General features: G+C 39.0%; 3 protein-coding genes across 3 annotated transcripts in view; 2 read left to right on the top strand and 1 right to left on the bottom strand.

The window, feature by feature from the left end:
- Nucleotides 1-1,038: 1,038 nt before the first annotated feature.
- On the top strand, nucleotides 1,039-7,767 carry abcf2b (ATP-binding cassette, sub-family F (GCN20), member 2b). Its single transcript, XM_054622525.1, has 15 exons — nucleotides 1,039-1,147; nucleotides 2,693-2,840; nucleotides 3,017-3,229; nucleotides 3,338-3,520; nucleotides 3,664-3,835; nucleotides 4,404-4,499; nucleotides 4,581-4,683; nucleotides 4,900-4,995; nucleotides 5,332-5,451; nucleotides 5,597-5,686; nucleotides 5,779-5,889; nucleotides 5,974-6,036; nucleotides 6,615-6,743; nucleotides 6,849-7,052; nucleotides 7,145-7,767. Exons 2-15 carry the CDS (start codon nucleotides 2,705-2,707, stop codon nucleotides 7,262-7,264), a joined length of 1,836 nt encoding a protein of 611 aa, XP_054478500.1. The 5' UTR covers nucleotides 1,039-1,147; nucleotides 2,693-2,704; the 3' UTR covers nucleotides 7,265-7,767.
- Nucleotides 7,768-7,873: 106 nt separating this feature from the next.
- si:ch73-173p19.1 (uncharacterized) lies at nucleotides 7,874-17,296 on the bottom strand. The gene is made up of 17 exons (XM_054622523.1): nucleotides 17,157-17,296; nucleotides 15,949-16,055; nucleotides 15,702-15,841; nucleotides 15,371-15,531; nucleotides 15,047-15,205; nucleotides 14,496-14,946; nucleotides 13,790-13,891; nucleotides 12,921-13,011; nucleotides 11,971-12,194; nucleotides 11,633-11,875; nucleotides 11,417-11,515; nucleotides 11,035-11,228; nucleotides 10,742-10,916; nucleotides 10,510-10,666; nucleotides 10,257-10,410; nucleotides 9,652-9,763; nucleotides 7,874-9,552 (listed from the first exon to the last, which is right to left on the bottom strand). The coding sequence occupies exons 1-17, from the start codon at nucleotides 17,175-17,177 to the stop codon at nucleotides 9,377-9,379; spliced, it is 2,766 nt and encodes a 921-aa protein (XP_054478498.1). The 5' UTR covers nucleotides 17,178-17,296; the 3' UTR covers nucleotides 7,874-9,376.
- A 2,148-nt stretch (nucleotides 17,297-19,444) lies between these two features.
- Nucleotides 19,445-25,841, top strand: part of slc4a2b (solute carrier family 4 member 2b) — a 45,064-nt gene continuing 38,667 nt past the window's right edge. Inside the window, exons 1-4 of the mRNA XM_054623268.1 lie at nucleotides 19,445-19,642; nucleotides 20,075-20,142; nucleotides 21,059-21,156; nucleotides 21,270-21,415. The gene's annotated coding sequence lies outside the window, so the exon portion shown is untranslated. The remainder of the gene's footprint in view (nucleotides 19,643-20,074; nucleotides 20,143-21,058; nucleotides 21,157-21,269; nucleotides 21,416-25,841) is intronic.

The following is a 25,841-nucleotide window of genomic DNA, read 5'->3' as shown; positions in this document are numbered from 1 at the left end:
TTTTTTTGACTGGTACTGTGTGTGTGTACTTTTGACTATATGTGTATATATATATATATATATATATATTTTTTTTTTTTTTTTTTTGACTGGTACTGTACATATATAAATATATACTGTATATTATTTTTGTATTAGTTATAGTATTGTGATTTTTTATTAAAATATATTACATAGGTGAAGGCTTCAAATAAGCCCACTGTAACATAATGTATCAATGTTGTGTTTTTTTATATATATTTTTTAAATAATGCAAATAAACTAAACTAAACTGTTTAAACATATATATCTGTGTGATGGTAAAATATGCATTTAAAAACATTATCACCATGGTTACATAACAGTTTTTATTAGCAAATATTACAGTTAATAATTGAGCCTCTGTGTAGTTAATCCCAACCAATAATATATATTATATTATAATATATTATAATATAATATATATATTATAATATAATATATTTATTGGTATATTATTATATTATTAATATATTATAATATATGATTTTTTATTAAAATATATTACATAGTGGAGGCTTCAAATAAGCCCACTGTAACATAATGTATCAATGTTGTGTTTTTTTAATATATTTTTTAAAAATGCAAACATAAACTAAATAAACTGTTTAAACATATATGTAAAATATGCATTTAAAAACATTATCACCATGGTTACATAACAGTTTTAATATAATAATAATATACATTAATAATATATTATAATATAATATAATATAATATATATATTGGTTGGGATTAACTACACAGAGGCTCAATTATTAACTGTAATATTTGCTAATAAAAACTGTTATGTAACCATGGTGATAATGTTTTTAAATGCATATTTATATATTTTAATAAAAAAGCATATATTATAATATATTAATAATATACCAATAATATATATTATATTATAATATAATATAATATATTTATAAATAACATGTGTGATTAATTTATGAGTAAAAAGGGACTTTTTTTTATTTTTTGTACTGCAGTCAGGGGGAGGTACGTTCGTTTTCAACGCCCTCTCTGCCCATATATGGTCCGTCTGCCGGTCTGACGGTTTGGCGTGCGGCTACATCCACCCGGCAAAATCGGACACGAGACATCGGCGTGCTCCCGAGACCAGCAACACAGTACCAAGGTAAGAAGAGGGAGAAAGGGAGGGGGGGGTTAACGGTTGCCTGACAACGACGGGGTCGCGAAGCTGATGTACAGGAGTGTGTGTTCGAAAATCAACCGTTGGCGTACGAATTAGCCGTTGGCCGTTTTTTTCTCTGAGAGTTCTCGATGCGCGTTGGGCCTTGAGGCCGGGTTAGCATTGTTAGCCACGGAGCTAACCACCAGCGGCTACTTTACCACATTTATTAAAATGACTTTACGTGACATCCCGTCTTATAACGCCAACGCATCTGTGCGGGCGCTGTCGTGTGTCATTAATCACTCCGAAGCGACAAAAATGTACCGTTAACCGTCAGCGGCATCCGCTAAGCACGGTTAGCTTCCGCTGTTAGCCACCGTTAGCTTCTGACGATTGCGCTGTCGGGGCTGTGTGTGCGCGCGCAGGTTGGGACAGGCCGCCGGTGTGAGCACGCTGTGGGTTACCTGTCACCTTGGTAACGTCATTCGTTCCTTGACGTTAACGCTACAGCCGGAGATCTTCTACCGGCGAGTGTGTGACTCACTACCGCTGTGACGTCTCTCCTCACGACACCTCCACTTTAACCAGAGATGAGATGAGATAAGATGATCCTTTACATACCCTTACATTTAAAGGGAAAACAAGAGACATAGTAAAAACTAATTAAAATAAAAATATATATATATATATATATATATATATAAAACAAGAGACATTGTAAAAAATAGTAAAAACTAATTAAAATAATATATATATATATATATATATATATATATAAAATAAATAAAAAGTGCAAACAAGAGACATTGTAAAAAAAAAAATAAAATAAAAAAACTAATTAAAATATATATATATATATATTAACTTTAACCCAGAGATAAGATAAATGAGATGATCCTTTTTAAAGGGCAAACAAGAGACATAAAATTGTAAAAACTAATTAAAATAAATATATAATATATATAAAATAAAATAAAAAAAAACAAGAGACATTGTAAAAAAAAAAAATAGTAAAAACTAATTAAAATAAATATATATATATATTAAAAAAAAGTGCACAGAAGAGACATTGTAAAAAAAAAAAGTAAAAACTAATTAAAAAAAAAAAATATATATATAAAAATAAAAAATAAAAAGTGCACAGAAGAGACATTGTAAAAGAAAATAGTAAAAACTAATTAAAATAAATGTAAAAACTAATTAAAATAAATATATATATAAAATATTGAATCTACAGACAGTAATTATAGTATTGCACAGATGTTTTAGTGTTTTATACACTATTTTAGAAAAGATGAGATAATCCTTTATTAGTCCTGCAGCGGGGAAATTTACAGGATTACAGCAGCATAGAGGATAGTGCAAACAAGAGACATAGTTAAAAACAAGATCAAAAATAGGTATTATAAAAGAGCAATAAAAAAACAGTAAAGAATCCACAGTAAAGAGCAATAAAAAAACAGTAAAGAATCATAGACATACGATTACATCACATTATTAGAGAACAAGAGTGTTAATCTATTTGTTCTTTGTTCTCCTGTTGAATAGCCTTTCACAACCATGCCATCCGACTTAGCCAAGAAGAAGGCAGCGAAGAAGAAGGAGGCTGCCAAATCTCGCGGGCGTACCAAGAAAACTGATGAGTTGGAGGACGGTGAACAACCAGAGACTCAGGTTAATGGAGCAGAGAGCAATGGTGAGACGAGATCTTTTGAATTCATTGTATAACCTTAGTTGTCATTTACTAATGCCTGATCATTCCTGAGATATCTTCACTTAAATTTCTACCCTTGAACTTGCCATTCTTTCACATAGGTCCATGTATAGCTTTAAATATAAGCCAAAAGATAAACAGGATTTTGTTTTTTATAGGTATTGCCAATTTGACGAAGCAGATTGATGAGTTTGAACTGGCGAAGACAGAGGCACGGGCAGTGACGGGAGTTCTGTCCTCACACCCCAACAGCACTGATGTCCACGTAAGCAGCCTGTCTCTCACTTTCCATGGTCAAGAGCTGCTGGCAGACACAAGCCTGGAGCTCAACTCGGGCAGACGCTATGGTCTCATTGGCCTCAACGGCACAGGTAAAAATGTTTCTCCTGGCACATCACGTTACTAGTCAGTATCCTGTATTTTTACCTGATGCTATTCCTTTTGCAAAATTTATTTTATTTTCTACTTTAATCTTCCAGGAAAATCCATGCTGTTGTCTGCCATCGGGCACCGTGAGATTCCCATTCCAGAGCACATAGATATTTACCACTTGACCCGTGAGATGGCCCCCAGTGAAAAGACTGCTCTACAATGTGTCATGGAGGTGGATGAACAGAGGATTATGTTGGAGAAGGAGGCAGAGAGACTTGCCCATGAAGACTGTGAGTTGAATGTGATAAGCAATAGCTGCAGAGGGGACATTTATTATTATTTTAATTTAATGTATTTATCACATAGCTGTACTGTAGCTACATTGATTGAAATTGATAGTAAATGCCTTTCTTTCTCTTCTTTCCCCCCGTAGCTGAGTGTGAGAAGCTGATGGAGCTGTACGAGCGTCTGGAGGAGCTGGATGCAGACAAGGCAGAGGTGCGGGCCTCTCGGCTTCTCCATGGTTTGGGTTTCACTGCTGCTATGCAGCAGAAGAAACTCAAGGACTTCAGTGGAGGATGGAGGATGCGTGTTGCTCTGGCCAGGTAAAGATAAAGTTCTTTGTGTTACACCATTCAGTGATTTGTGATGTATCCTTCCTCTGTGTCTGAGCTACTGTGCAGATATGTTGTGGGTGAAGTGCTCTTGAGTAGCACTGCTTCTTCTTTTTTTTTTTTTTTTTTTTTTTTTAAGGTTGTAGGTGTTTCTGAATAATAAATAAAACTCCAACAGTGTAAAATAGCCTTGCCTGCTAACTAAAACAGTCATGACTTTAACTTTGTACTTGCTTTATTCTGAGTTTTTGAGTTCTGTATAACCCACTTGGTACCAAGTTCAACTAAATATTGTAACTGGAGAACTGCTTTGTGCACCGCAAAGTATCGCAAAGACACAGATTTGTTTTGTTGTCAAATTAAGACATTCTCTAAACTGTGGAAGCAAATGATTCGTCACACATTAAAGGCAACACCCATGAAAGAGGAGTAGTCCGTATAACCTACTGAATTGTAATATCAATAAACAAGAATAATAAGAGTATGAGAGTTGTTAACTGTTAAACAAAGAAAAGTTTCCTCTAAATGATATTTTCCTGACTATCCTTTATCTGTCCAGAGCCCTGTTCATCAAGCCCTTCATGCTGTTGCTGGATGAGCCCACCAACCACTTGGATCTGGATGCTTGTGTGTGGTTGGAGGAGGAGCTCAGTTCGTAAGTTCACCCCCGACTTCCTCAATTTATACACGTCAGTTACGGTTGCTATGCGGTGCTCATCCTGCTTCTCGTTGTCAGGTTCAAGCGAATCCTTGTGCTCATCTCACACTCTCAAGACTTCCTGAATGGTGTGTGCACCAACATCATCCACCTGAATTTGCGAAAACTGAAATACTACACGGTAAGCACACTTGGCTGAAACCACTGAAGATGCCTTGAAGTAAAATGATAACACACAATGCCATAAAGAAAATCCTTAAAAAAAAATCCTTAATGATCACTGCTATATTTGATCTCATCACGCTAAAAAAAGGAACCCTGGTGTAGGCTGTTATTAAATATGTGTCTGTGTGCCACCCTTTTGGACGACCATGCAAATCTATTTTTTGCTTTTAAGGGTAACTATGACCAGTATGTGAAGACCAGAGATGAGCTGGAAGAGAACCAGATGAAGCGCTTCAACTGGGAACAGGACCAGATAACACACATGAAGGTAAATGAGAGACACCATGTGGTGGAATATTTTCACTGCACAGAATGGATAGTTTAGAGCAGACGTCCATTCTGTGATCCCTCCTCTTGACAGGTTTTCACTAAGAACTCTTCTCTGTTCAGGTTTAGAGGGGATTTAAAAAAAAAAAAGTCACAAAATACATGATTTAATGCTAAACAGTATGAATAGAGAACAAGTGTTTTTTTTGTTTGTTTGTTTTTACTGCATTCGTTTAAGTTTTACAAACGGCTATTGTTCGTTTTTTTGTTTTTTTTTGTCAGTAGCTGAATCAAGACTCATTGTACTCATTGTTCTTTCTACATCCCTCTCCTCTAGAATTACATTGCCAGGTTTGGTCACGGCTCTGCAAAGCTCGCACGACAGGCTCAGAGCAAAGAGAAGACACTGCAGAAGATGGTGGCCTCAGGCTTGACTGAAAAAGTCGTGAGTGACAAGGTAATGTAATGATGTTGGTTCGGGAAGTGGTCGGGAACTACTTTCAGCAGTAGGCAGCGTTTTTTTTCAGGCTTCTGTCCCAGTGACACACATTTTGAGAGAACATGTATATTGTGGTACTAATGCCTCCCTCTGTCTCCCACAGACTCTGTCATTTTCTTTTCATCCCTGTGGGAAGATTCCTCCTCCGGTTATCATGGTTCAGAACGTGAGCTTCAAGTACAGTGACAACCAAGTGAGTACAGTTAATACTACAGCATGAACGGAGCTTTGTTCACTCAAGTATAGTTTCATTTCTCAGTCTCACTCTGTTAATGTCTCCTATAGCCGCACATATACAAAAACCTGGAGTTTGGTATTGACTTGGATACACGAGTGGCTCTGGTGGGGCCCAATGGAGCAGGAAAGTCCACCCTGCTGAAGCTGCTGATGGGAGAGGTAGGCACAGTTGTTCCCCCACAATCCTGCATCGACCTGCAGCTGTCAGAGTACTTATGTTTATTCTCCTTTTTCTCTTTGTAGCTCCTACCCACTGATGGCATGATCCGCAAACATTCTCACGTCAAGATCGGCAGATATCACCAGGTAAAGCACTGAGCCTGGTGAAGGCAACTCTAAACACTTGTGTGTGTTTCTAAAATACTATGAGCATCATCTCTTTTACATCCCAGTGAGACAGAAGTTAGTGTCCTGTGCTTTTGTACTGTGACATATTTCCCTGTGAAACAGAATATTCGAGCAGTGTACAGTTACAAGAGGGATTTAAATCAAATCATTTGCATATGATTGGACTGCTAAGGAAAAAAAGGCAGGTTACAAATGTAGCTCTTTAGGGAGCTACTGAGGCTCCACACAAGCCTCCCTTGTCACTAAAATTGCAGGTACTAGCTTACCTAAGAACACTTCAAATTTATTGGATTTCGATATAAAAATACGAAGGGACATTTTCTATATAGGTGCACAATATGACCAGGGATGTAATCTTAAAGAGTTAAAAGGCATATTTAATTTCATCTAGACATTATTAACCAGAGAGCATAACAGCGATCGTCAAAGGCTCCATACGATTCAGGGCAAAAATCTGGCTTTGCTAGACCTGGGAGAGATAATAAGTATATTTACTGTCAAACTAACAGTCTTCTTTGTATCTCCTCATGTTACAGCATCTCACAGAGCAGCTGGAACTGGACCTGTCTCCTTTGGAGTACATGATGAAGTGTTACCCTGATATCAAAGAGAAGGAGGATATGAGGAAGATCATCGGTCGCTATGGGCTGACGGGAAAACAGCAGGTAGGATTGGGATACTCCTCCAGATTATACGACATGGAAAGTGCTAATTTGATTTAATTTCGTTGTTTGTCTGCACCCCGTCTCTAAATTGACCATATCTTTCAGGTCAGTCCGATCAGGAACTTGTCCGATGGTCAAAAGTGCCGGGTGTGTTTTGCCTGGCTGGCCTGGCAGAACCCTCACCTGCTGTTCCTCGACGAACCCACCAATCACTTGGATATCGAGACTATTGACGCGTTGGGAGACGCCATCAATGAGTTTGAGGGTGGCACGATGCTAGTTAGCCACGACTTCAGGCTAATTCAACAGGTAAAATATTCATCATTTGATTGAATTAGTTTATCATTTGGTTTTTAAATGGTGCAGGATTTTAAGTGTAATCTTTATCTCTCTTTCTCCAGGTGGCTCAGGAGATCTGGGTGTGTGAGAATCAGACCATCACAAAGTGGAACAGAGACATCCTGGCGTACAAGGAGCACTTGAAATCAAAGCTCGAGAAGCAGCAAGCGCACGACATCTAAAGAAAACGTCTCACTCTGAGCCACTCCTTTATCTCGTATCATGGATTCGACCTGCAATCTCCTGAGGCGATGAGCAGGGTTTACATTGCAGGAAATGTCATAACTAGAACTGAAACAATCTCTTATGCATCTTTATCGGACACGTCTCTTGTACTCGTCGTACTGTATTTCCATCTCGGTTTGACAGTGCCACACTCGCTCCAATCCCCTCTCCTCCCTCTGTCCTTTCTCCTCCGGCTGCACTCTGATTGGCTGAATCACCCGAAGCATCTCAGTGTATTTTGGACGCATTCCATTGTGCTGTCTTCATAGAAAAAGTTTTATTTTTTCCGAAATATTCTGTTTTACCCCAACATGAATGCAGCAGCTTTTAGGTCATATATTTTATGATATTTAAAAGTTGACTTTTTCTTTCTGTGTAAAAAGAGCAGTTCTTAAACAGTTCCTTATTTAACGATGTAATGCAATAAAGGTTTGTCTGAATAAACAGAACATAAAAACAGCACGTTTAGATTCTGAAGACTTTATTATTCATTTTTTTTACACTTAAACGAATACAGTGCTCGTATCCAAAAATCAGAAGCTTTTAGGGAAAATAAACTATTTTTACATCTCTGTAAACAAAAGGACAAAACTAGATGTGGGTAAAATAAGTTGCTTTGGATTCTGGCTGGTGAGCCCCATGGCTGCATAGATCCTACTTCATATTACGCTCTCTACTCTGTTCGCTGCTGCTCACCCGATCTTCCCTTAAACTGAAAATGGCTGGGCTGTTCCAAGATGGTGGCATAACTAATGCTAATAAATATTAATAGAACAGCGATTTTTATTTTATATATATATATATTAACTTAATCCAATGCACTATTAAAAAAAAAAATAATAAGTTTCTAAGTGACTTGTGGTTTGCTGTAAACTAACAACCATACAGGTGACAGCACAAGTTATGAGCTCTTCATTATGAGCTCTTACAGTAAAGCTGTGTTTATGTCAGACAGGAAAACTGTCAAAGAAACTGGCCAAAACTTTGCTGCTACCAGGACAAATACATGATCAGTTTCTCATAACTAAATTATAATTACTAACAAGACCATTTTTATGTTCTCATTTTTTACATTACTACATACCAAATATTCCAGTTTCAACAAGAAACAAAATACTTTATCACAGATTGAAAAATGTCTTGTTTAAACAAATTGATGTTATAACAAGAAAGAACACTTTGAATGCCTACTTAGACTGATTATGTATCTAGACATCGAGCAGGATGGTTAAAAAAAATAGTCTGTGCACTAAAATGACATTAAGATGAGAAACTGAGCAAATATTTTTTGTCATGGTGGCAACAAAACTACAATACTTTTATCATCTTTGACATCTGTCTAGTGTTTTTTGTGTGAACTTTACAATTAATACTGCCAATTATTCACGCTTACAAAGAAATATTGGATCTAATTGTATTCTAATAAATCCAACATGACATAAATACAGTTTAAGATTCAATGTTAGTTTTAATAGACAGAATGATTACCCAAAGAAATTATCTGACATCACACCCGTCCAAAAAATTAATCTTCAAACCAGATTTAGTTGAATTGACAATTTGTTATTTAAGTTTTAATTTAATTTAAACATATCAGGCCGATAATGTTTACAGTCTGAAAATACATGCTGTGTTATATCTTACATTTCTAACACTTAATATGTTCCCGCCAGTCGGCTCAGAAACCAGTTCCAACCTATGAGGCTGCACATAAAGCTTTAACGTTTGTCAGGTGGAGGTTTGTTTTTCTTCCAGAGACAAAGGGCTGCAGTGTATGGAAGTAAATGCAGATTTATTCTATATATGTAAACGATATTAACGGCCCAGTTTTTGTTTTTTTTAAACACCGGGCTCTCGTTTTAAGGTTTCAACTTGGTAGCGTGTGTGATTGACAGATTAGTGGCACTAGCTGCGGTTGAAACAGTGCAAATAGGAGTGTTTTCAGTTATGCTGCTCTTCAGAGTATCCAGTAGGCAGGATGTTTCTGGGGCTAAAGGGGGGGGGGGGGGCAGCAGTCAGAGGCGTGCTCAGGTACAGTATGCATGGACCGACCCGAAGGTGTCGAATGCTCACTGGGCTTCCCACTCCTCGTCTGAGACCTCGTCGGGGGGAATGCTGCGAGTGTTGCTGGCCCGAATGCTGCTGATGTTGGTGAAGGAGAGGAGGCTGGCGATGCCCATCAGACTCACACCGGTGCCGTCCAGGTTCACCTGAGCCAGATGCATGTGTTTCATGAACTTTAGACCTAAAGGAGAAACATCATTTGTGAGAAAAAGATGACATTTGTGTGTTGTGGATGAGTCAGATGAAGAAAGGGGCTGGTGGTTTAAGGGTTCGACCTCACCGTGGTCTGTGATCCGTGTGCGGCTGAGGTTAAGCTTCACTAGTTGATTGCAGCGGCTCAGACCTCTCCTCACTATTGTGTCTCCCACCTGAGTGCTGGCTAACCCCAACACCTAAAAAACACAGGGAAAAAAACATTAAAGTCAGCAAAATATCATGCATCATTAAAACTAGAACATTTCTGATACCTTAACATGTTACTGAAACCTTTTATCAACAATACAGACTGAGGTTCACATGGAGACTAAAATCCTAATTAACTCCTCTGCAAATCTCCACTTAGCTCCAAAGCAACAAATACTGGAAAAAACTCCTCTTATAAATAAAACATAAAATATATAGCATGACAAATAATGATTTAAGGTTTTTCATACAACTTTTAACATTTTTCTGAGACCCACATTGGAGTTTGGTTTATCGCATTTTAGGATAAGAACCACTTTAATCTCTAATTGAATGCGTGTTGTGTGGTAGCAGGGTTTGATCTGCAGAGCTAGGAAAACATTAAACCAGTGTTAAATATGTCTTATGTTTACCTATGTTCATTTTTACTATAATTATGTTTATGTCATATTTACATGACAGAAATGTCGGCAGTAAAATCACCTGGAGGTGCGGCAGACAGGTGATGAGTTCGGCCACTCCTCGGCTGGTGACCGCTGTCCGGTCCAAACAGAGCTCCTGCAGCTCCAGCAGGCCGCGCAGCGAGGGAAGCCCTGCATCCGTCACCTGTGTGTTGCTAAGTGACAGCTTCTTCAACCTGCACAAAGTACACGCAACACTCCCGTCAACATCCCTGATGTCATACAGAAACAACTGTTATGATGACCTGCCTGTGCTGTGAAGTGTTGGGACTGACCTGCTCATGGTGGAGAGCTGGCGGACTCCCTGGTCTGTGACCTGTGTGTAGTCAGTCAGGTCCAGCTCTAAGAGCACAGACAGTCTAGAGAGGAATGACAACCCGCTGTCTGCCACAGAGTGGCGTCCAGGGAGGGTCAGCTGAGTCAACTTCAAACCTGGAAGGAAAGTACAAACCAGTAAGCGTTTGATTCAACAGGGACCCCTTCTAATGTTTCTATCCATTAACGTACCTGAGATGATCTGCAGGGCGCGATCACCATCTGCTACGGGGATTCCCGCCAAACTGAGGGAAGACAGGGTGGGGTGGGTGGCGAGGTGCTCCAGAGAGCTTTCTGTCACGCTGGTCCCGTCCAGGTTGAGAGTCTGCAGGCTGGACAGCTCTGCCAATGCCGACACGTCACTGACCTGGAAGAACAAGAGCCACCAAGACAAAGAGACGTCATGAGAAAAAACCTGGCTGCTCAGTTAAGAGACGCGACAACATGATTCACGCGCCAGATGTGCCCGGTAAGAGCTGAGGTACCTTTGTCTGCTTGATGCTTAGGAGCCTCAGTTGTGGCACACAGGTGGGCAGGACTGCCAGTGTGGCTTCAGTCACAGCCGTTTGGTTCAGGCTGAGCTGTGACAGACAGGACGGAGCCGACTGTAGATATAATACCAACCCAGCATCTGTCACTTTGGTGTGGTCCAGCGACAGGAAATACAGGCTCTTTAAACCTTGTAGACACAGAGAGAGAGAAGGAAAATGTGTGGATACTTGGCAACAACACAGAGCAGCTTATGTATGGAAGTGGCGTTCTTGCACGTAGTTGTGATTGCCTATAACATGGCGTTACATAATCCTTTAGATCCTCTCTGGTAACAATCTGAGCCTTGTTCTCAGGAGAGTTTGTAGAAGGCCTAACCTGTGATATGCTGCAGACAGGAGTCGGTCAGTTTGCTACAGGAGGCCAGGTTGAGGTACTGGAGTTTGACCAGGCTGGACAGGATTGAGAGCCCAGAGTCTGGACAAAACAGATACAAATTAAACAACACATTGACCAAACATGTTGCAGGAGTTAACAGAGAAAAATTGATATCTGAAAAGCCCAACAATTCCATCCTGAAATGAAATTCTATACCAGTGATGAGAGGCGAGTTGACCAGACTCAGGTGCTTCAGTGCCGTGAAGGCCCGTAACTGCCGCAGGAGCTCGTTGGTGGAGTAAGGGTAGCAGTTTAGGACAAACTTCTGCAATGGGCAGCCGAAGAAGAGCTCCAGGGTGCGCGGACGCAGGAGCCTCTCGCGGGACATGTGGTTGAGCAGAAGCTCCGCTAGCTCCGGGGTGAGGCACGCCAGACTGCTGCTGTACTGCATGCTGGGAGCTGAGAGAGTACAGACACAATGATGACAGTGAGTAAAATAAGCAATGAGACACTGGAAAATCAATATGTGGATATTCCTACATGGTCTCTCTCACCAGTCATGAGGTGGACAGTTGCGCGGGTTGCCAAGGCACATAGGGACGGCACGCTGGGGGCCCTGTAGGGTTTTTTAGGGGGTGACGGTTGTCCCTGGGAGGCACGGGGGTCCTCTTGCTGTGCAGCTCTTTGCAGACGCTCCACCGCAGCCAGACCTGCAGCTCCAGGAGCCTCCCGAGCCCCAGCATCCTCAGGCTCTGCTTGGACCTCCTCTTGAGCCTCCCTAAAACAAAAAAAACACAACTTTTGTAAGACTGTATTTAATTTTCTTTGTCCTTCTCACAGGGCATTGCTGTAAGAACACTTACGCTCAGCCAAACTACCCTGTTTACATGGTTAAATACCTAATAGATTATAAATAAGCAGGTCACTGTTGATACCCATTTTAATGCTTTAACTGGGATAACAATACAAGAAGTGCTGAAACTAATTGTTACTTTTATTATCACTTTATCTGCAAATTTTCTCAGTTAGTTAACAAAAATGAGCATCACAGATTCCCAGAGCCCCGGGTATTGTTTTGTCCTAACTGCCTGAAACCCCAAAATATTCAACATACATTGACATAATATCCAACCAACAATCCAATAATCTAAAGATATTCAATTTAAAATGACCGAAATCTGACAAAAGAAACAAATCCCCACATTTGAGAAGCTAAAACAAGCAAATGTTTGCATTTTTACTTTTAACTATCGAAAGAGTTGCAGATTAATGTTCTGTCAACCAATTAAACGATTTTGGCTCCAATTAAAATACAACAGAGTTTAACAATAAACTGTAGTGAAAATGTGCCAAAGCCCTAAAAAGGGGGAACTTTCAGAATGAGTCATTATAACCAGCTGCAAAACACAGAACACAAATAAAAACCTGCATCTATAATACATACAAAGTTTCATCAGTTTACAGTTCTTACATTACATGAGCGCCATTCTGTCTAGACACCCACCTCAGTCGATTGCCTTGCTCTGGCCAGTGGTGCCTGGGCTCAAATTCTCCACGAATCCTATTCTCCGGAAAGAAAGGCAGCTGGGGCATTCCTGTTAAAAAAAAAAACGACAACGAAAGTAACGATTTTAATCCCTAAAGAGATCACCAAGATGAAATTTAAACGACATCAAATCCAGCTCATATATGTACAGTAAAAGCCACAGGTCTATTAATATAACACCCGGATATTCTTTAACATTTTTAGTCCTGCTGTCTTTAAAATAAAAAACAATAAGTTGCGTTTCTATATCCCACACCTTTAATCAACATCAGCATCTTTGATTCTTCTCTTACTTCCACTGGGATTGAGCTCTTCTGACTCTCTGGTCGGGCACAATTTTGAGAATACCACATCACAGCCACATGCTCTGAAAGACTGCATATGATTGGCTGCCGGGCTGTAAGCACTTCAGGGAGCTCAGATCTCACCGGTGGGTCTCAGCAGGTCGGACCCTGTGTACCCTGTAATGACTGTAATGTAATGTAATGTAATGTAATGTACTGTATGTTTCACAGAAAAGGGGCATTCACCTACATATTTCCTAATCCTAATCTCTCTTACATGAGACACACATTACCGGGGCGGTGGGTCAAATGTTCTGTAAACTGGGGAATTTATGCAACGTACAGAATGAAAGTGAATGAAAGTGGCTCCAACAGCTGCAAGTGAACGGCAAGGGGTCATCTGTTTCTTGCATGGGAGAACAAAAAGTTCTACGTGGATGAATAAATGGGGAGACGTGGAGGCGTGAAGAAGGAAGGAGAGAGGGGGGGAGCAGGCAAAATGGAGGTCAAAGGAGGGATGAGGTGTCCGCAAAAAAGAAGTACCGTTAAGCATGTAGGGTGGCTCTTCCTCTTCTCCTTGTTCCTCGTCAACTTCTATGCCCACAGCCTCCTCAGCTTCACCAGGATTCAATCTCTGGCCTCGGCCTGTTGAACAACACCAGGAATGTCACACAATGAGCCAACAGCTATTTAAATAACAGTTTTAATTATGTTCAACACACTCTTGGTTTGATGACATAATTGAGACTATATAGAGTTGCAAAGTGGAGGAAGTAAAAATCATATACATTTTCTCCATGGATGTAAGGTGATTCACAGTTTGGAGTATTTTTACAGCTCTCTATGGAAAAATGTGGTTCATTAATAAAAAGATAAAAGCCTATGTATGTGAAAATGTAAAGTGAGAAGTTAACTATGAACCTCAATGTGCATTTCGGCAAGAATCAAATCACTGACATTTAAACATTCTTTGTAATGTTGGAATTCTTGCGAATGGCGGAAGCAAAAAAATTATACTTAAAAGAAAACATGTTTCTGTTGAGTGACATTGAGGATATCATTCAAACTAAATTGACATTGGAAATCAGATTAGGTAAAAATATTCCCATAACCAGAAGCTTTTCCTACTTTGCAGCTCTATAAGGATTTGTATAAGCTACGTCAGTAATACTGTACTGTACACAACAAATAAGCTTTGATGAATTTGTCTTGAATATGTATGTTTTTTTACACAGAATCTAATGCCTACCCCAGAAGTGAGAGGGCCCGGTCAGAGAAGGACCACCTCCAGGAATCCCTGCGTAATTCACTGCCTCTTCCCACAGCTCGTTGGGTAGTGGAGGAGGGAGAACCAGGTCCGGCCCTCCCGCCCCCTCCAGGACCGGGACGGGTGGCTGAGGACACACAACACAAGGTGGGGGCTCGTTGGGTCCCGCTGACGGTGGATCTGCAGGACTCGGCGGATCCTGAGGCGTCTCAGGAGGAGTGGTCTGAATACACAGAGCAGCGTTGGGAGTGAGGCCAAGGGAGTGCAGAGAACAAGCGAGCTCTGCCTCCCCGAAGCGTTTCCGTGGGAAACCCTGGAGGAGGGAGAAGGATGGAAGGGAGGGGTGACGCCCGGCGATGTGCTCCACGACGCTGCGCAGAGGAGCGTCGGCCGGGAAACGCTCACGCATGGACTCGCCGGATGGGAGCCGGATCTGCAGGAAGAAACACATGAGGTTTAAATAACTGTAGTTCTGTTATTTAACTGTATCTTCATCATACACACATTAGAATGAAACATCTTCATGGCCTCACCATGAGGACGCAGTTGTTATCCACATTGGTCTGAATCTTTCCTCCGAGCTTCTGTTCCTGAACACTGGGAGGAGACGTCTCTGTTGCAGCGCCGGTCTGCTTCTTCTGCTGCAAACTCCTCCGATCCTCAGCTATCCGCTTCAACACGGACTCACGCTCCTGGCAGACAGAACACACACACACACACAAGGCCAAGATGTTAGTTCTGAGATTCACAAGACGCACACTTAAAACATTTCATTATGTGTGATAACAGTCAAGTTGCCAGTCCGGCTGAGTTGGCACTGCTCTGTACCAGAAGTTCTTCTTTTAAGCACTGCTGACCTGTTTCTTTTGTCTCCTCTCGGCTCTAGCCTCCTGTGCAACGCGTTGTCTCTGCTGCTCTTCAAAGTCACTCTTGTCCTGTTTGATGCGGGACTCGACTGGTAGTGGGTCCGGGGACAGGTTGCCTGACTGTGATGGTCTCAGCAGCAATGAAGGGGATGCTGTTTAAGATATAAAAGATTTGAAAAAAGTGTTAATTTTTCATCCTAAACCATTCATTTCTTTAAGTATTATAGAAAACTTCAATGACAGGATTACAAATAAAGATATTACAATGGTTATTTAAACTTCCATATGACTCTCTATCCTTAAAAGCTGCTTGGTATCATACCTCTGCTGTCAGAAGGAGATGTATTCGCCTCTGAAGTGCTCGCTGCATCTTTGGGTGGGTTGAAAGCAGAAATCGCTGTCTCAGCCGGCTGTGATGACTGCTTCATCAACCTGTGCCGTGGATACTGACCCTGCAGGAGCCTGTCAACAAACGAGAGAGAGTCGTTTTAGACACTGAATGGACATTATATTAGCATTTTAATGAATACTACAGTTTATGATATAAGAAAAGAGCTGGGAAAACTCACCACTCAGCTGCGTCTGACACAGAAAAATGCCCCGCCTGTACAGCTGCCTGGATCTGCTCCTCTGAGAAGCCCATCTCACTGAGGATGAGGAATAACTCCCCAATCGTCTGCAAAACAAAACACATAAAAAAAAAGGCATGTCCTGAAAAAGAACTATTGTTAAAGATGCATTAAAAACACACATTTCAGTCTTGTTTTCACTTTGCTTATGGTCTCTATTCTAGCTTTATTATTGCATCATCTGAACAGTGCTGTTTGTTGGGATGCCAATATGACAATCAATTTAATGCATCAATTAATTATCCAGTTAGTTATATTTTGTATGTATAACATAGGGCAATCCTCAACTCTTCTTTACACCATACAACACTAAGTTTATGGTACTAATGTATGGTGCACAGGGACACTATCATTTAACTTATGCTCTATAGGTTCTATGCTCATCTTTTTATGATATTTCCTACTTCTAATTACCTGGCTTTTGCTTTTTTTACACAACATTTTGCCTCAGCTGTGGGGTGAATACAGTACACCATCCATATACAGTACCAGTCAAAGGTTTGGACACACCTTCTCATTCAACTACTTTGAAGAATCTAAAATATAAAACATATTCTGGTTTGTTGAGCATTTGTTTGTTTACCACATAATTCCATATGTGTTCCTTCATAGTTTGGATGTCTTCAATAATAATCTACAATGTAGAAAAAAAATAAAAACAAAGAAAAACCATTGAATGAGAAGGTGTGTCCAAACTTGTGACTGGTACTGTATAATATTTATCTGCAATTTCCCAGTTGCATTTCCAGCTGTTATTAAATAAATGACTACCAGATAATGCATGCACTTTATAACAGGTATTAGTGAGAATGCATAATTGTTGCCTTTAACCTTCAGATCACGTGCATGCACTCTACCAATCCCATTAATGTTTGTTTTTCTGCAGATTCTCCCTTTATAAGTGTATATTTATTAGCACAATATTTAGCCTTTTTCCTCAGAGTAAATGCATTAATCAAACACAGTGATTATAAACAACACATCAGCTGACAGACCAGCTGTCTCTGGCTGTGTTGTTCTGTGAGGGCTGTCAACAAACAATGTTAGCACTGCGGCTAACAGCTAGCTTAGAGCAGAACCATGGCGATGCTAACGGAGCTAGCAGGCTAGCGTCAGTGCGCAGTGTGCGTTGGTTATTAGCAGCTTACCGGAGGGGCAGCAGAACTCATGCCGTCCTTTCACCGTTAAATGATGGAGATCCGCAGTTATGCTTGTATTAATATGCAACTATGTGGACTTCCTGGTTGGGTCTGTGCTAGCAGAAACACTGACGAGCACTTTGACTTGTAGATTGACAGAATAGCAACAAGACACCGGCCTATCACCGCCGCGGGGAGGCGGCGGTGCGCAAATCCAGTCGACCCCTCAGTGATTGACAGGCCCGAGCCCCGCCCACCGCCCACACAGAATGTAATCCTCTATGACTAGACATAAATATGTTTATATTTATATATATATATATATATATATATATGACTAGACATAAATATATAATCTGTGGATAATCTGTGGAGGTTTTTATTTATATGTGTTGCAGACTAGATATATATCTAAATCTCTTTATATATATATATATATATATATATATATATATATTTATATAAGATAAGATATAGATAATCTTTTATATATATATCCCTAAATAAATATAAGATATAGAAATATAATATATATTATTTAAAATATATTATATATATATTTATATATATGACTAGACATAAATATGTAATCTGTGGAGGTTTTTATTTTTTGTGTTGCAGACTAGATATAAATCTAAATCTATATATATATATATATATAATATATAAGATAAAATATATATAATCCTTTATTAGTCCCTAAATAAATTAAGAAAAGATAATCCTTTATTAGTCCCTAAAATTAAGAAAAGATTAAAAATCTAAGATTAAAAAAGATTTTTATTAGTGTTGCAGACTAGATATAAATCTAAATCTATGTATATACATATATATAATAAATATATATATTATATATATATATATATATAAAAAAATATATTAAAAAAAGATTAAAAAAATATTTTTTTTTTGTGTTGCAGACTATATATAAATCTAAATATATATATATATATATATATATATCAGTAGCAGCAAACCACCAGTAAGGGTCACTCTTACTCTATTTATATTAATGTGACCTTTGCATCATGCAAAATGCATATAATAAACAAATCAACATTACAGTCATTTAGCAGACACTTTTATCCAAAGCGACTTACAATAAGTGTATTCAACATAGGTATTCAAGAGAACTACTAGTCACCAGAAGTCATAAGTGCATCTCCTTTCTTAAACAAGCATCTAAGAGCATAAACCAGAGCAAAAGTACAGTGCAGAAACAAACAAATACATACAATAAGTGCAACAAACTAATACATACAATAAGTGCAACAAACTAATACGAATACAATAAGTGCAACAAACTAATACGAATACAATAAGTGTTAAGTGGAAGGCTCAGGGTAGTACTTCTTGAAACGGTATAAAAACTATTGGTCAAGACTCAAGGCAATTTTGGCACTCTGTGTACACCAGAAAAATAAGGTAGGTGTTATATAAGCAACTGGAGAAGACCGAAACATGTACTCAAATAAAGAAAAGTAAAGTGTCATTATCATGATTCTATCTGACTGACATTTGTTCAAAAAATGTTCTTAAATGGTCAACAATCTATAGGAATGTGTGAATTTAACTTGTTACTACAATGCTTTAAATTACTTTGATCAAGCCTTCTCCAGTCCCATTACATATGATGTATTACTGCCACTGCTACAATAGTAGGAGATACTATTAGTGATAATAAATGTAATTACACGAGATAAGGTAATCATAAACATGCTACTGAATAGAGTGTGATAAGAAGACAAGTATCTGGATAACTAGATAAACTATATAAATCACTAACAGTATAATCTAGTAGCCTTTTATTCTGGAATGAGTAAATGTTTCTTACTGATGTTACAAAATAGTGTTTATCCCTAATTCTTTATAAATGTATCCCACTACAGTTAGATAGATAAGACAAACACATATAAATCCAACTACTTTTTAAAGAACAATAAAGTGGCACATTAGGAAGTTGTCTGTTTTGATTGACCAAATTGTCCACATATTTAATCCAATAACAGAGCATTTGCTATGTTATATGTTTTAGAAATGTTATGTTTTGCACAGTTTGCTTAAAAATAATAGGCCCAAGTCAAGAATATGATTAGGATACCAGTGTGCTGTATGATACAAAACATAAACAGGCTGACATCATTAGCAGACATTGAGCAGATAGAGTGAACAAAGGCTGGACCTCTATGGCTTTGAGGCACAATAGCTGACCTGACATCTGGCACGGATGGTGAGTTATGGGACTGGTGCATATAGGTGAGTAATTAGGGGAAATTAAGGGCAGGTGTGCCGGCAGGTGAGAGTTTACAGCTGAGCTACAGGACGGGTTGAAGACTGGCTGGCATTAGTAACGTCCAGACAGCATGAAAATCTATTGAAATGATGCTAAACACATGACAATATGGTGATGTGATCAAACATTAATCAAGGAATATACACCATATAAGTCCAGAACTGAAAAAAAATTCAACTTCAAGAAAAGGCCTCAATATCAGGTAAAGCAGGATCTATATCTTAACTTATGCCAGTGGATACGGTGCTTTATTAGTACATTAAACAAATGTATTATTACACTAGCACAAAAAAAGTTGATAATTAGGGATCCTGTATCTTTTGGGGCTATTGGATAACTGGTAATTTAATTTATTAGTTACATTTAAGATTTATCATGTATTATGTTCTTCCTTTTAAGTTTTAAAAGTTTCACCACAACTGGGCAAACTTTATCTGCTAAAGTGATATTTTTGTATGTTTTGTCGATAGCCTACAATATTGTACTTTTAAAGGGCCTATTTTGATTTAACTTAGATTCCATTTGTTTCCATCATGATGATAAAAATAATGAAGAAACAACGTTAGTTCTCCAAGGAGAGTAAACTGAGCTTTGCTGAGATAACGACTACCATTTTGAATATCCACTTGAGCAGAGAAACAGGAAACACGACTGAAGACCCTTCACACCCTGAACACAACCTGTTTCAGCTTCTCCCCTCTGGTAGGCGCTACAGAACACTGAACCCCAAAACAACCAGACACATTAACACTTTCTTTCCATAGGCTGTCACTCTAATGAACAGTAAACATCAGTTAAATGACACAAACTATTTATTGTTAAAACATACACTTTAAAAAAAAACAAAAAAAACATGTACATATCACTCCCAAAAATAAATACAAGCTGCTATATATACAGAATATATTGTAAATGGACATGCATACATGCATATACTGTACATATCCACCTCAGTCATGTATATAAAGAAAGATATTCAATATTTGTTCCAGTATATGTGAACCCCATTGCACAACATGTGACTGAACTATTGCAATTCACACTGGCATCAGACTGTACAACAACAGCAGAGACCACAGTCTGTCAACATGCTGACCAGCCCCATGTGGATATACTGTACATTTTTTTATTTTATTTTTTATTTTATTGTATAATATGTTGTATTTATTATCTGTTTCTATGTAGTTGAGCTGCTGCAACACCCAAATTTCCCCCATGTGGATCAATAAAGGAATATAATAATAATAATAAATAGATTTTTATTTTATACTAGTACTTTTGCTATAAATAAATCCTAAATTTGCATCCTGTTTTCAGTACACTGTGACGTATTGGAGCATCATAACGGTAAAATCCGCCCTCCCTCATGCTTTCATCAGAATGAGGCATGATTCACGCAGGCGCAACAACTTCTCTGAAGAAAGTTACCAGAATTCAAAGAGCATAACCGGAACTCGTTTATTCCTCACTTCAAAATAAAAGCATACAATTGCGTTCAAAATAGGCCAATGACTATATCACGATGTCGTGTTTTATATGCGTAAATTATCATAAGTGCGTCATTGTATATAATACGTTTTTGTCGTGGTAAATGAACTCCTTCGCCTATGCTTGTCAGGTCGGGGTTTTATTTTTGAATTCTCTACCGGAAGTGGAAATGTTCATATTTTCTTCAGCTTGATGCCGGTTGTGAGAGTCACTCAGACAGAGTTTGAGGTGAGTACCAGGCACCGGTGAGTGAAGGAAATGCCAGATTGTGAGCGTGTTTTAAGCCTCTGAATGATTTGCTTTAACCCTTTTCTTTGTATGAACCTATTCTTATTTTAAAGGCAATCAGGAACTGGTTTTAAGTGTCGGTCATCTTCCTGTGCAGAGAGGCGTGCCACTGACAGCCACTGACTGCCACACGTACACCAGGGTGTCTGCTGCTGCTGCTGCTGGATGACTTGGCTTTATCCCTCTGCTTGTTCATCAGGTATTAAAGGAGAGAAAGTCCTACAAATGTGCTTTAATTTATACTGCAGTTGTGGTTTAATCCTGCTCACAGACTGGTGGACAGTCTGTGTTATTGAGCAAGGCAGTGTGCAGGTTGTCATTGCTCAGTGGTTCAACAGCAGCATCACATGTCTTATTTTAGGGTAAAGAGCAATGTGTTAAATGGGTTTTATTCATTCCTGCACATAGCCTCCAAATAGTATAGACAGAGACATTAGGACTGTAAATATCAATTATTTTTACTTAATTATGTTTTCTTTAGGATGTCATGTAATGGGGTTTCATTTTACCTACAGTGTGAAGCAGGAATGCCAATTATACATTTTAAATTACTTCTGTCCACTAACTAATTAATGAATCAAGAAGTACTATCCTGAGCCTTCCACTTAGCACTTATTGTATTCGTATTAGTTTGTTTCTGCACTTATTGTATTCGTATTAGTTTGTTTCTGTACTTTTGCTCTGGTTTATGCTCTTAGATGCTTGTTTAAGAAAGGAGATGCACTTATGACTTCTGGTGACTAGTAGTTCTCTTGAATACCTATGTTGAATACACTTATTGTAAGTCGCTTTGGATAAAAGCATCTGCTAAATGACTGTAATGAATCTACAAATTGTTTTAGCAGGAGAGTAAATCAATGTTGATTCCCAACAGGAAGCCATAGCTTTCACCCCATTGACCTTCATTTCAGGTTTTTGTTCGGTCCTATTGTTCCATAGATGAGGACATGAAAGTGGAGCACACTAATGAAGGAGCATAGTAAAGCATTATCGTACAAAAATGTCCACACAAGTGACAAATGACTGAAACAAATAGCAGAGGCCCTGAGAAGTTTCTAGTAAAGCTCTGTCGTAGTTAAGAAGTGTTCAGTTTATAATGATGTAGAACAGAAGAACAGGCGACTCATCTAATTTGTGAATCTGTAACCGGCAAATAATCTTTATTTTTCTGCTTTGTGCTTTTTCACAGCAGATATTTAAAAAGATGACTGAAACTGAGTCCTGCGTTGTGTTATTAGTTCCATCTGTTCTTTTCCAGTTGTGACAAATCAAAAAACGTCGGCTCTGAAAAAGTTCTACAGTATGAGACTAAGAAACGAGTGCTCTGATGATGAGATTGCTCGAGTTTCACGTAAACAGGATTATTGAGACAGCCATATGACTATGAAGTTCAGGATTGGACGGGAACTTTGACAGGAAAGAAAAATAAATCTGGTGATGCTCATGAAGGACATGCCAGTTAAAAACAAAATAAAGAGTTTATCTTGCTCTTGAGTTCAGTGTCAACATCTAGACGTGTATTTATGGTGTGTAAAACAGTTTAATTTGAAACAGAAAATGTGGCTCCTTTTAGTGCCATGGACCCATTTGAAACCCTCTTAAGGACCTCTGCAGGTCCCTGCACCCCAGTTTGGGAACCACGGTCCCAGTATTGTTTCTGTCACGTGGCTTTTAGATCTCAGGACATGCCCTCTGGCCGGATGGAGGAAGGATGTGTCTCTCCTGCTGACTAATCAATATCATCTCCATGTGCACTGCAGGTCATTTGAGGAGATATTTGACTTTGATGTAAAGCAGAGGCACGCAGAATAAAACGATTATCTCTCTCTAGAGATTATGAAACCTAAGCAAATCAAAAAGTTGCAATGTTTTTGTCTTACAAAACTTGAACTCTTCAAGGACTCGTACAATCTGAAATGTTTGTCCTGCTAAATCTGACCTTGTTCGATTTTTTTTTTTTTTTTTTTTTTTTTCTTTTTTTCTTTTTTTTTCACTCTGAAATTCCAGAGTGGTTCGGCTTTCTTTTAGTCGAGTAATCCTTTTGCGGTGCTTTGACAAATCAGATAGATCAGTCTTATCTGTGTGATCGCTCTCGGCTTTTATTTGTTTTCCTTCGCCTCGGTGCAATACGTCAAACAGACTTATTGTAAACTGATTCGTGACAACAATGGTGTGTTTGCCTGGAGCAAAAAAAAAAAGTGAAAGCACAAACAGTTGAGCAGAGTGTCCCCACATTCTTTGTTGTGAATTGCTTGGTCATGCAGAAGACTAGGAAGGAAAAGGGGCTGATGATAAGCTTTTTTTTTGTCATGGCCTCTTGGGTCTTCATGTTTATTTTACCTTCCCCTATGCAGATAAACAGACCCAGAGTTTTGTTAAACAAAAAATCTGTTATTTTAGGTCTGTTTACTATTACAAATCGTGAAGTCACATCATATAAATCAGGTTGCTTGCTTGGCTGTTGCTCTGCAGGAGCCCACTAAGTTGCATTTGATTACTTTCAAGCGCTTTGGCAGTGCACCGTGGAACGTGCATAGTGAGGCCTACCATCCTCTCACTTTAAACTCCATTAGGCTGTCTGGAGTTTGTAGAGGCTTTGGAGCATCTTATTATTCACTCAACTGCATAAGACAAAGTCAGGCCTCCTCGCTGTTTTCATCCTTTCCCATGTCGGTGTAAGTTTAAAATCTCCAGGCTTTTCTCAGTCTCTACCAGCTGGTTGTTTTGTTTGCCACACAAACATATTCACATCACATTGTTTTCCCTGAAAATGGATAATGGCTGATTTTGTATTTGGCCTTTTGTATGATGTTTTTAGGCCTTTGTTTTGGGTCTGGGAGCCCGTCCCAGTCTGAGTCTCATGAGAGTCAGTTCAGTTATTACAAGTGCACCGGGTCAAAGCTCCACAATAACCATGTTTCTGTGAGAATGTGGCTTTATCTTTTGTGCAGCTGGTGTAACCTGAGCAGCCCCGGCTGAGGTTATGACATGAAAATACCACACCTTAACACTTCTGGAGACATGTTTCTATTTTGACTATGAACCTCAAGAGCACTAGCTTCTTTACATTTGGATATGACTGACCTGTCACTCATGAGCATCACTAGTTTGACTTTTATTCCACAGACATTACCTGACTCTGTTGTTCCTCACAGCTCTACACAGCCTTTTTAGCATCTTTCAGCTCATCGCTTTGGTTTTATGGCCTACAGCTTTACTGTTTTGGTTCAGCCTCATCACTTTCATCAGTTTCAGCCGCAGCAGGCAGCTGTTTTCATCAAAAAGCTCTCATAAAGTCATTGTCCACTACATGCGGAGCACAAAACAACTGACTAAATTGGCAAAAAACATAGTTAATGGTGATTTAAAAAAAATAGTACCGTAGTAAATAGTAAATATACATCTACTTATATTCCTTGTAAACAAACACTTATTGTAAGTAAACATGTTTGTCCATGATCCCTGAAATGGTGTTATAAAGACAGTGAGAAGATATTTATTGCATTATATATTGAATATTTTCGCAGTTGAACCACTTTATTATCATAAAAAATAAGCATTATAAATATTATTTAAAAAATGGTTATAACTAAAATATTTCAAATTAAAATAAAGTGTCAAAAATATATTAAATTTACTTTCTTATCTCCACATAACACTGATATCTGTATATCTCTAAGTCTGTTGAAAGGTTTTTTTATATTATTTCATGAGTTTGTTACAGACATGAAAATGATGATTTTAGAGTGGCTGACCCTTAAGTATAATACAATCTTTTTCATCCACGCCTCAAACAAAATGGGAATTACGAATACACTAATGTGATGCTTAAATTTGACCTTCTGTTTCATCATGCGTGATATTACATGAGCTCTTTGTTCACTTGCTTGTATAGCTATTCCCACTATTCTGCCTCCCTCTTGATCATTAACCTTTTATATTTGAACTCTCTTATGAAGCCTGTTACTACGAGCTTAAGGACATTTCTAGTCTGCAGGCAGGAAACAATTCTTCCACTCGACATTTGTTTCCATTTCAGAGTGTGAATTGTTGGCCTCCTACACTCTTAACCCTGGTGATGGCTTTTTCGTTTACTAGATTAGAGGACAATGAACAGGCATTATGTAAGCTGCCACAATTCAGTTGCCTCTTCAATCCCTCTTCATCATAAAGACAGGTGCTGTCTTAGCTGTAAGAACAGCCGCTGCTGGCTGAAGCCCCCTGACGGGACAACGAGCGAGATAAAGATGGGGCACTTGTTGACTTGGGTGCAGCTGTTAGCTCTGTCTGCGAGAGTGGAAGTGTTCCAGCGAACTGTGTGCACATAACTTAGCACAGTCATGCTAAAGTGCTGGACCCTTCCCAGACCCAGAGTGAAGTTAGTCTTTTTGCTGCTAGGCTGTGTAGAACAGAGCGAGGAGGTAGAGAAACGTCTGTGGATGGGTGACTTCTAAACTGCCGGGCTATTTTCAGGCTGAAACACTCAGAGGCAATACAGAGGCGAAGCCATCAACCTACACCACCGCCAAATCCCCATAGAGATCCACAAACAGGGCAGCTATCAGTGGTATTCAGCTGCATCGGGGTCAGTCTTTGCATTACCAAGCCGAGCAGGAGCCTCGGGT

Source organism: Anoplopoma fimbria, chromosome 21 (assembly GCF_027596085.1).
Source record: "Anoplopoma fimbria isolate UVic2021 breed Golden Eagle Sablefish chromosome 21, Afim_UVic_2022, whole genome shotgun sequence".
Lineage (NCBI taxonomy): Eukaryota > Metazoa > Chordata > Actinopteri > Perciformes > Anoplopomatidae > Anoplopoma > Anoplopoma fimbria.
The sequence above is the reverse complement of the archived record's forward strand: the minus strand, read 5'-3'. Positions and strand labels throughout refer to the sequence as shown.

What these genes read in the sequence shown, in the direction of transcription:
- abcf2b (XM_054622525.1), top strand. Translation starts at nt 2,705, where the DNA reads ATGCCATCCGACTTAGCCAAGAAGAAGGCAGCGAAGAAGAAGGAGGCT. An exon ending in TTGGAGGAGGAGCTCAGTTC is followed by an intron (nt 4,500 to 4,580) that starts GTAAGTTCACCC and finishes TCTCGTTGTCAG; the next exon opens with GTTCAAGCGAATCCTTGTGC. An exon ending in ACCAGATAACACACATGAAG is followed by an intron (nt 4,996 to 5,331) that starts GTAAATGAGAGA and finishes CCTCTCCTCTAG; the next exon opens with AATTACATTGCCAGGTTTGG.
- si:ch73-173p19.1 (XM_054622523.1), bottom strand. Translation starts at nt 17,177, where the DNA reads ATGAGTTCTGCTGCCCCTCCG. An exon ending in GCCACCCTACATGCTTAACG is followed by an intron (nt 13,012 to 13,789) that starts GTACTTCTTTTT and finishes TTTTTTTAACAG; the next exon opens with GAATGCCCCAGCTGCCTTTC. An exon ending in CTGTCTGCAGCATATCACAG is followed by an intron (nt 11,229 to 11,416) that starts GTTAGGCCTTCT and finishes TGTGTCTACAAG; the next exon opens with GTTTAAAGAGCCTGTATTTC.